This window comes from Microchirus variegatus, assembly GCF_963457635.1.
Source record: "Microchirus variegatus genome assembly, chromosome: 2".
NCBI classification, from domain to species: Eukaryota; Metazoa; Chordata; class Actinopteri; order Pleuronectiformes; family Soleidae; genus Microchirus; species Microchirus variegatus.
Genome location: NC_139803.1, coordinates 13,410,421 through 13,421,848, shown reverse-complemented (window position 1 = coordinate 13,421,848; position 11,428 = coordinate 13,410,421). Strand labels below are relative to the sequence as shown.

General features: G+C 45.2%; 1 protein-coding gene across 1 annotated transcript; it reads right to left on the bottom strand.

Annotated features, from left to right (window-relative positions):
- Positions 1 to 1,061: 1,061 nt before the first annotated feature.
- Positions 1,062 to 9,966, bottom strand: ripk4 (receptor-interacting serine-threonine kinase 4). The gene is made up of 8 exons (XM_083910243.1): positions 9,776 to 9,966; positions 7,497 to 7,788; positions 5,207 to 5,355; positions 4,887 to 4,936; positions 3,947 to 4,105; positions 3,086 to 3,201; positions 2,442 to 2,682; positions 1,062 to 2,357 (listed from the first exon to the last, which is right to left on the bottom strand). Exons 1-8 carry the CDS (start codon positions 9,955 to 9,957, stop codon positions 1,138 to 1,140), a joined length of 2,409 nt encoding a protein of 802 aa, XP_083766369.1. The 5' UTR covers positions 9,958 to 9,966; the 3' UTR covers positions 1,062 to 1,137.
- Positions 9,967 to 11,428: the final 1,462 nt, after the last annotated feature.

The window sequence follows — 11,428 nt, the reverse complement described above, 5'->3', positions numbered from 1 at the left end:
CATTATGTAACAAATCTAAAGCAACTGGCCATAAAATCCTCCTAATATGTCACAGAGACTCAGGAATAATGTTCATATAACAAACTGAACTCACCAACAACAACAGTACAGACAAAATAATTGCATTAAAAAATATATTTTGCAGACTGCAAATCATGTTTATGTTTTGAAATCATGTTTTGTCATGTGGCGCCACCTACCGCCGTCTACCAATCGTTGCAGTCAGTAGAGTCTCAGCTGCCGAGCAACCACGGGTTGCCAGTTATGTCAGCAAACAAAACTTAAAAGACCGTGGTATTTTGAATTTGAATGTAGTAACCGTTTTTGCCCACGTTCTTACATATGGCACCTTTAAAACTATAATGATAAGAAAACAGTCCAGGAATCTTTAACATTTTGAGTGACAATACTGATTAAAAACTGGCATCAATTCACTCCTGATGAACTAGAACATAGCAAACCAATCAGCAGTGAATACACATTTGCCATCTTATTGATGTTTTCTGAAAATATGTTAATCAGATTCATTGTAATGAATCAATCAAAGTCAGCTTTAAAAAAAAAAAAAAGCAAAAGAAAAGCAACAAGGTCAAACAAAGCAAAATAGTTTTTAAATCTTTTAATGGATGATGATGCACCAATATGTAACAGGTACAGAACACTGACGTTTCTTTTTCTTTAAAAAATAAAAATAAAATAATAATGCAAAGGCTGTGATGATACGTACAGCGTTCACCTGGTGACCAAAGTGTGTGTTCTGATAAACATTAACTCGCAGGGGAAAACCAGCTGTTGTGCAGTTACAGTGAGAAGTCCCCAGGTTTACAGGTCACCACGATCATAATCCTGATACACAACATGTGCTTGTTACATCAAAAAAAAGAGGAAGGCTTGTTATGTAAAAAAAAAAAAAAAGTATACAAAAAGAAATCAAAAGAAAGTATTTACAGTGTACATATTTACATTAAAAGGTTTTTCTGACCAGTATGAAATTACCTGCAGTGCGTTAAAGGGGCGTTAAAGTCCGACAATAAGATTGGAAAAATAATCCGCTCCCTTACTAAAGGCACCAGTGGAGTATAAACAGTGACACAGGAGATGGTTTTATACACAGTTCTGAGCCAGTCTCTGCTCTGGTTAGCTGGTCGCTTGTGGACACTCGCTGCGTTCAGTCAGTTTGAGAATGACAACTTTCCTCTGCAGCTGCTTGGCCTCCTGTGGGCCCGGCTGCTCGGCTACGGCCTGCGCCGAGCTCTCCGTAACCATGTCCTGACAATCCCGCGGCAACAGCATAGTTATGATATCCGAGTACCCGCCCTGCACCGCCAGGTGTAACGGGCTGAGGCCCTGCTCGTCTGACAGAGCGCCACCATCAGGACAGTGATGGAGCAGCTCTTTGAGGACTTCACAGTGGCCATTCTCTGCTGCCAGGTGGCAGGGCGTGCGTAGGGCACGGGCGGGTCTGTACGGGTCCGCCCCTTCTTCTATCAACATCTTGATGGTGGCCAGGTGGCCTCTCTGGGAGGCGAGGTGGAGGGGAGTGAGTCCGTGATCGTTTTGGGCGTGAATATCCGCCTGGTGTTTGATCAAGAGGCGCGAAGTGCTGGTGTGACCCGTCTCCGCGGCCACATGTAGCGGCGTGTTTGACCCAGCGGACAGCATGTGAATATTTGCACCTAGCTCGATCAGGATCCGCGCCACTCGGTACTGCCCCCGCCTGGACGCCAGATGCAGCGGCGTGCGGCCGTCGGTCGTCTGTCCGTCCACGTCGGCAGCGGCCTGCTTGACCAGTAGCTTCACAATGCCCAGATGTCCTTGCCAAGCAGCAAAGTGGAGTGCCGTCCAGTTGTCCTTGCCCTTGATGCGAACGTCGGCGCCGCGGCTCAGCAGCACCCGGATCACGTTCTCCTGACCGTGCTGGCACGCGACGTGAGCCGGCGTGCGGCCCTGGCCGTCCGTCTCGTTGATGGCCGCTCCCCGGTCCAGCAGGAGGCGCGTGATCGCCTCGTCCCCGTTTTGAGCAGCCCAGTGCAAAGCGGTGTACTGGTCTTCGTCTTTGGCGTTGATGTTGGTGCTGCGGCGGCTCAGCAGGAGCTCAGCCAGTGGCTTCAGGTGCTTCTCCGTGGCCAGGTGGAGGGGCGTGGAGCCACGGGCGTTGGCAAGGTTGGGATTGGCGTTGTTCATGAGGAGGAACTTGATGGCCTCTTCGTTGTTCAGGGTGATGGCGTGGTGGAGTAGGCTGCCCCCTCCATCCAGGAGAAGGTCAACATCTTGAGGCTGGAGGATCTTCATCAGCTTGGCAGTGTCTTTGGTCCTGATGGCCTCACACAGCTTCCGCTTCTGGACCTCTGCAGAATCTGAACAGAATAAAAATAAAAATAAATATACCCAAACTTTCACCAAACACTAGTTCCAGCTGAAGTTGTTTAATGAGCTCTTACCATATGTACTTTCTTTCTCAAAAGACAGCGTGATGGAGTCCTGGGACGAGAAGGCTGAATCTGCAGAGGAAATGCCAGACAGTCTCTTGCAGGTGTTCTCTTTGCTGTGGCAGCCATCTTCCTTGACGCGATCGAAGCTCCTGGAGATCCCAGAATCCACCTGGCTCAGCAGCTCCGATAGGCTGTAATCTTTTTCCGGCAACATGGCGGACTTTGGACGCACCGACTTATTGTCTTTGACCTGTGCAGGAAAAAAGAAAAAAGAAGCCTGGTAAGCATATTTGAACAAGCTGTTCTTGTTCAAATGACACACTTTAAATTCCATTATGTTCACACTCAGGTATGCGACTGCTGCTCTGCCTCTACTACCTGTATGGCGAGTGTTGACGCAGTGATAAATTGCGCCACTTAAATATGATCACCGAAAAACATACGGAAGCGCAGGTGCATCTTGTCATGTACACAGAAAATGACGAGGCAGCACAACAATGCCATCAGTCCACATTCCTCTCATGTGGTGCTGTGGTTGTTTAGAGCTAAACATTTACAAAACATTATAACCTATGAGTTATGTCTAGAGATAAGCTTCTCATTGTCTGGTGGTGAGTAGTTATATAGTGCAGTTAGGGGCTGTCAGGTCGTACCTGGTCACCGGTGAGAGCGTTATGGGACGAGGACTCCGACTCCGATGTAGATAAAGTGGGCGTCCTGGGCTCCTCTTGAGGTTTGGAGCAGAGCTCCTCGGCTTCAGATGTGATCTCTGTAACGACAGAAGCTCAGGGTCAGGTTTCAGTAATGGCAGAGTTGGGATTAGGAAACAAAGAGGGAAGAAAAAGGGCTGCACTAAAAAGGTATACGAGACAATAAGCCTCAATTTAACAGCCGGCTGCACTTGAGGAATAAGCTCACTTGAGTTACACAGGGATTGATTTGATTTTATCACAACAGCAGGATGAGGTATATCTTCAAATGTAAACGCACAAGTGGCTAACAAAAAAAGCAGTTTGATGATGTCAGGAAGCAGCATTAGATCATGGAAATTGTTGTCTTATTTGCTTATGTTGCTTATATAGGGGGTTTGTCCCAATTTCTATGGATTTAGCATGTTGGAAACGCAGGTACACAAAATATGGTTGTTCTTTTTCTATGTGTACAATTAAATTCAGTACAATTCCATCGCAATTTTTGACATTTTGTTTGCATGCACTGAAGGCAAGGGACTCACTTTGCAGAGGCCGCCATCTTGCGCTTACACGTTTCCACGGCAACCCAAAAGTACAAGTTTTGCGTTTTGAGGCGAAAGGTGGCGGCGCAAACGAGGAAATAAAACAGCTCAAGATGAAACGGTAGGAAAATGGTAGAGAAGGCGAATGTAGTTCCTTGTGTGACCATTAGAGGGCACTACCCATTACGCCAACTCTTTTTTTACGAAACAAAAACAATAGCCCAAAAGACACATTGTGTCTCATTTGTTTTCCGTTGTGAGCACAGAAAGAATACCTCACCCTGGAAGCTGGGTCTAGCGTCAGGGTTGGTGGTCCAGCAGCGCTGCATGAGGCTCAGGAAACCCGAACACGCTGAAGGTCGACAGCGCGGCACTGCCGCCAAGTCTGGACGCACGCCTTTAACCACCTTCACCATGACCTGCAGGATGTTATTCTCGCCTACGGGAAAAGGAAATAAAAACACATCCGTTTACGTTAAACACTGCAGTACATAACAACATACCCTAAGGTGCTGGTTGGCGCCAGTGCTTGCATTGATAGTCATGCATGGGTTTTATCGCCGTCTTCCTGTGTGTTAAGATAAGGGAGTGTGTGCTGTTGTTTTCCCATGGGAGCAAAAAGGTAAAAAAAAAATATTCACGTCTGACCTCCTTCTATCTGAACGTGGGATCAGCCAAAGTCAATGATTCAGAACAAACAAAGATGGAGGCTTTAATCGCAAATACCTCACCTGCTATTGTAACCGTAATACCCATGCGAAGGTGGAGGAGAATGGGAGGGGATGGTTTGCGCTGGGCCATTTCTCACTTTTTAATCATGTCTGGATCAACATGGGCAGTGCCAGTGTCGACCTGGAAAACAGGCGCTGCGTGGCCTTCAAAACAAGCGTGAAGTAAAGTGCTACCTGATACGCCTGGGAAAAAAAAAGTCCACCTGTCTGCTCTGGAATTCACTAAGCAAACATGTGCACTACAGCTCCTATACACACACACTTTGTATTGATTTAACCATAGGGTCTTATTTACTGGAGCTTCACAGCAGCGTTATAGAATAGCCGTGTATAGAAAATATGATCTAAATCCTCAGTGATTACCAGGACTGGGGTTGATGTATTTTGTTGTTGTTGGGTTGGATCTATCTAATATCCTGCTTCAACTGAGGAATCGAGTGGTTTAAACGTGAAAGATTATATTGGTAACAATATAACAACAAGTCTCACCTTGGTAGGGTTTCTTCTGTGTGAGAATCCCCCAGATGACGATGGAGAAACTGGAATGGAGGAGAATTTAAGTTGAGATGAGATGTTTGGGGGAGCAAATAAATGAACCTATGTGTCTTTATTATGATTTTAAACATTCCTTCGTCATGTTTTTCATGCACAATAATCGTATTAAACCCATCTCGTGGATTTGATGGATCACGGTGACTCAGAGCTTCAATGATCACACAAAAGAAGGAGAGCTCCAGCCAGACGACAAACAAACACACCTGAAAATAGGTGACACACAAGGTAAATAACGTCCTGACAAATAATCCAACCTATAAACATCGTGCTTGGTGTCCGACGCTCTGTCCTTCTCGATGATGCTCTCAGGAGGCAGGTAGGCGATGGTGCCGCAGAAGCCGTCTCGGCTGATGTCGTCGGCCCGTGACAGGCCGTTCCACCGAGCCAGGCCAAAATCAGATATCTGACAACAGAGAAGGATCAAGAGATAAGAGCCTCAAACAGAGCAACCTTTTCTCATGAAGCGCCGTGACTTTGATGACTAACTCTGGCCCCACTGCATGTGACAGCCAGCTAAGCTCTTATTATGTGCACTCAGAGGTATGATGAGGGCAACTAAGCCATGTCCCGGCCTGTAGGAGAGGAGAGGCCCGTCACGTCTGTGCTGAAGAGCGCACACCCACACACACACACACACACACACACACACAAGGCCGTGAACACGAACTCATTCAAGGAGGGAGGTTTTATGGGAGTCGAATTAATCCTGTAGGGACAGGCCCGCTGAGGTGTTTACATCCAGGTATTAGACTCAGAGATGACAGTTCCCACCCATCGCTCTGAGCGCTGTTGAGCTGTTCAGAGGTTGGACAGTGGCTGAGCGACAGCCATCTGCTCACAGTGTGTTCAGGGGCAGCCATTTAAAGATGGATGAAAGTGAGAAGCAAAGCACCCGACGGCTTAAATCGCTTTTAAAAACCGAAAATTGAGGCTTTCAAGATAAGTACATGTGTCAGGATTTGATCTGATACAAGATCTGACTGAGATACTAATGATTTTTCTTTTGTGATGAGGCATGTTTTTGGTAATAACTCATTCTGAGGGCAGATTGCAGTGATTTCGATCATGTTGTTTAATGACATGCATTGATTGATTGTTTTAAAGTTGCTTTAAAGGTGCCATATGTAAGATTGTGGTCAAAAACGGTTACTACATTCCAATTCAAAATACAGAGGTCTTTTAGGTTTCGTTTTCTGACATAACTGGCAACCCGTGGTTGCGCGGCAGCTGAGACTCTACTGACTGTAATGATTGGTAGACGGCGGTAGGTGGCGCCTCATGCCAAAACATGTTTTCAAAACATAAAACATGGTGAGTTCAGTATGTTATATGAACATTATTCCTGAGTCTCTGTGCCATATTAGGAGGATTTTATGGCCAGTTGCGTTAGATTTATTACATAATTCACCTTTAAAACTTTCGTTTTAAGGTGTGGTGTGTGAGAATTGATGTCTCTAATGATGAGACTGCAGAGTGAAACACATGGAGGACTTTGGCCTTGACATAGTTTGCACACTTTGCAGCACTTCTTAACATGAAACACACTCTGTAGAAACATGATGGTGCAAAATGGTGCTTCAATAAAACAAGGCTGGCAATTTAAGTGCATTTAAAGGTGCCATATGTAAGAATGTGGCCAAAAACGGTTACTGCATTCAAATTCAAAATACCGAGGTCTTTTAGGTTTCGTTTTCTGACGTAACTGGCAACCCGTGGTTGCTCATTAGCTGAGACTCTGCTGACTGCAATGATCGGTAGATGGCCGTAGGTAAACATGATTTGCAGTCTGCTAAAGATTTTTTTTAATGCAAATATTTTGGCTGCACTGTTGTTGTTGGTGAGTTCAGTTTGTTATATGAACATTATTCCTGAGTCTCTGTGACATATTAGGAGGATTTTATGGCCAGTTGCTTTAGATTTATTAAAAAATGCACCTTTAAAAGGCTAATTCTAGGACAATAATACACTTATCCAAACATACCGTTGGGTAGTATATTCATTTTATGCCATTTAACCCTTCTGGAGGTTGCTCAATGGATTTTTAAAGGAAGTTTCTGGTAAACTATTTCTGATTTAGAATCATCTCCGGGTTCTGGATTCGTATCCATTATACCGACAAGATCAGTGAGTGAAAGTTGAACGTGCTGCGAGTCGAGAAACGGAGGCCTTGCTAGCAATGGAACAGTTCAAAACAAAGGAGAGGCCACAGCAAGTTGTGAAAGAAGTTTACAGACGTCACCTGCAGCCAGGAACTTATTGGACAGTACAAGTGGTCTACGCTACAGTGTCCTCTCATATGTGCCACGCTTTATTTACAAAAATGACATTGTGAGCTATCGGAGAAGACCTGAAACTATTGATTGAGACCATTAAATCCTCAATAATATATTTGCAGAAGTTATAAATCATGCTTTTTCCTCCATAGAGTGAATGCTCCTTCTATCCTATTTCCTAGGCTTGAGGCTAGATCTACCTGTACCTCCTTTAACAAGTCCAAGACCCTTTTCTGTCACTACTATTCAGTAACAGTGTTAGACTCTCTACCTTGACATGATAGTGTGCGTCCAGCAGGATGTTGGCAGGCTTCAGGTCCAGATGGAGCAGAGGTGGGTTCATGCAGTGCAGGAAGTTCATGCCCACCGCGGTCTCGTGGATGATGCGGAAGCGGAGCTCCCAGGGCAGCGGCTCGTTGGCCAGCAGGGTCTCCAGAGAGCCAGTCTCCATGTACTCCATGACCAGGCCCTGGGGATCCTCGCAGATACCGTACACGGGGAGGATGTACCGGAACTTGGCCGCCTCCATCTTCTTGGCTTCCTCAAGCAGCTCTGAACGCTCCCTAAAATAACGACAGAGTTTTTTAGCAAAGGGTGTACAAACTGCAGCTGTTTATTTATTTTATTTTTTTGTTAACCAACCACTCCACATTCCATCGCTCACTGTGTCACTTTGTAAACATTAACCAGATGATTGTCGGGCCAGGCTTGTGCTCATTGGGCCGTTACATTTGGCACAACATTTGTCCTCATCCAAATTCCTGAACGTTACACATCATCCTTACCGAGCTCTCAGCTATGCAGACCAAACACGGGTGTTCAACTTGAACGCTTGTGAAATCGTGACCTCGGCGATTGACCTCTATGGTTAATTTACAAATCGCGAGCGCGTGGCTCAGCCGCCTCTGCTCGGTGGCCCTTTTTTGAGGCTGTGAGGGCTGGAATGCGCACACACACACACACACACACACACACACACACACACACACACACACACACACACACACACACACACACACACACACACACACACACACACACACACACACACACACACACACACACACACACACACACACACACACACACACACACAGCTCTTGTTCTCTCAACCTTTGCACAGCTCCCTTTTATCAGTGCGCTGCCTCTGCTGACATACCTCAAACACAAGTGAGCAGGTCAGTCATGACCTCACCACACACGTCTCCAACAAAGGCTGCATTTTGGGTTTTTTAAACAAAAAGCTAATGGGGATTAAGAAAAAAGGGATACATGACATTAGACATAAAAGTGTATCCTATAAGGAAGTCGTATGTCCTTTATTTGCTGTAAAGGTGAAGGCACAAGTCCCCATTTCTGCCCAGGTGTGACCTAAGAGAATGTTCTTGTTTGCTAAATCCATCATGCAATCCAAAGTGCTCCTCGACGGCTCCTCCGAACCAAACAATGTCCTCGCTCTAACACGACGGGCCCTGGTAGGACCGGTTTTACAGCTTCTCTCATTGTCTAGTGCCACAACACCGGCGGCAGCCAGGCAGACAAAGGTGGCTTTGAGTCCCCCCCTGTTGTTGTTGGATGTTTTGCGCGGGTCAGTGCAGACTGCAGTCAAATAACTGTTTATGCAACCTGCAGATGTTTGGAGGTGATAACATCTTTGGTTCAGGTTCAGCGGATGTCTTGAGTTGCACCACCAGTTTGGAGAGAGGGGGGGAGAGATGAGATGGCATTCTTCGTTCTTTTTCAACACTTGTTAGTTTGAAATGTTTCGGGGACGTGACAACCAACGTCAACACTTGAACGTTTCTGTCTCTTATCAAAGACGGGCAAAAGATAAGGGATTAAACCAGATTATGAGCAAGCACAGGTGCACGTTTGCCTCTCAAGCTTGTTGTGACGCAGCATTTATGATGCGTTATGTCCACTGATAAACACCCATGTCAATAGAGACACGGACCGTGTATGAATGGAAACTTCCGATGACTGACGCATTACAGGAAGACGCTTGCTCACAGCAGGTACAGAGGAAGGCACCAGCTGACAAACACATGACCTGTTAAGCATGTACCCATCCACACACACAGCTAAAAAAATAAGATTATACACTATTATGGATGTTTCCCTCATTGAAATGGACATGAATTCTCACCAGCCCCTCCCTGAGGCTGCTGCATGACAATACCACTGCTGTGAACCCTTTTCATGTTCGCGTGGATGGTAAAGAAGTAAACAGCTATGCCCCCGAGCAACGTGGACATACTTTATGCCCCAGGGATGAATCGGCAGGTCAGTGTGTGTCCTGCAAAATCAACTAAAAGCAAGACAGCTGATGTGTGTGTGTGTGTGTGTGTGCACAGACTGGAACTTCAGTGAGTAGTAATGTCTTAAAGTATAGACTATCATCTGTATATGTGATGTTTTGACATGAAACACAAGCGAGAACATATCACAGATGTAAAGCATTATCAGCCCAATTCTTTCACTCTATATAAAGCCACTCTACGTAAACATCACTCCAAAGATCCTCCATGTGGCTCAACAGCTGGAACTTACTTGTCATCCATGTGAAGGCAGGGAGGGCACTTGATAGCCAGCCATGTTTTCCACTGTATGTGCCGGACTTTGTATACTTGTCCAAATCCACCTGAGCCAATCTTCTCCCAGCTGCCAAACTCAGAGGATTCAAAGGTCCTTAACAGTCCCATATTCCAGTTTGGGGAATCTGGGACGTCCATATCCGTGTTGAGAAACCCACCGCCTGGGTAAAGTCCTCGTTTCTTGGTCTCCAAGGCACACTCTGGGGGAAGTGAACACACAACGACCTTCTTGCTTGTGAGCTCTTCCTTGTTTTTCCCCTTGTCTAGCTCAGTGTGGCCTCTCCCTCTCTTCAGGTGAAAATAGGGGCTGGGCCTGCAGCAGTGACATCACGTCCTGGTTTTGAAACACACACACACAGAAACATTGCATCAGGGCACCACAGTGCAACAATGGCTTGTTTTTTTCCTTCCCCAGATGCCCTACAGTGTCACGCTTTCTCGTGTTTCTGTCACAGAGAGGAGAGAATAATCTCTGTAAATAGCCGACGGATGCATGGACTTAGGAATGTGTCCTTTCATAAACACACCTTTGTCCTACTGTAGACCATAATACCACCGAATCGAGCCTGAGGTATGAAGAGGGAATATTTCTCTCTTTTTTTTTTAAACAATAGGTTATGTGATATTGAAAAAAATTGCTTGAGAAAAATGTGGACTCATCTTTTGGCATCTATTCTTTCAGGGGAGGAGGACAACGTGTTCTCTCATATCTCAAAATACTACAGGTGTGTGTGTGTGTGTGTGAGAGATAGAAAGTATTGAATTACAAGTTCACCTCAGTTTAGTTAAGATTATTGTTGTTTACTTAGGTTGGATGCCTTGTTTTAAAGTTATATCATCAAACAGAGGTAGCACAGTTTGTTGTGGTGTGCTTTTATTTTGAAAACCAAACCATTTCCCCCTCATATCAGTGTTTTCATGGTTAACTCGCATAACAATCCACGGCCACAGGATCACAGCAGTTCACCTATTACCTTGTTAGGCTGTGGTTGGGGGGGAAAGGAGTGGAGAGAGTGGGCAGAGAGTGCTTTTGTTTATTTCTCAGGGTTTATCAGACACGCCGCCGTATTTGCGATGCCAACATGAACAGCGCAATGTGTAAATACCACTAAGGTTAAACAAAAAAAAAAAAGTAGTGCACGAGTTCACACAGTGCTGATTAAGCCTGTCATCTCCTCACGACTCGCTGTGTTTGGATCTCACACTGCACAGAGGAAGTGGTTCTTATTCAGTGAAGACAGACTGAATTCTTTGGTTCTCAAACTGTGGAACGTGTACCACCAGTGGTACACAAGTTTCCTCTGGTGGTACATGGAGGTAAAATACTTTTCTACCGTATAAACCAGCGTATGTGATTGGAGTGGAGCTGAGGGAGTGTGTAGAAAATGAAACAAATAATAAGAATAAATTAAATAATAATATTATATAATAGAGTCATCATTTTGGTCTAATTTCAAAATATGAGGAAGAGGAAGATGATGAGAGAGCAAATTATATTCCGAAAAGTCTACTATGAAAAGTCTGAAGCTGACTACACATAAAGTGTGTACACATAACAACAATAAAGTCAATTTTGAATAAATATAATGGCAGTTTTTACATAATTGTC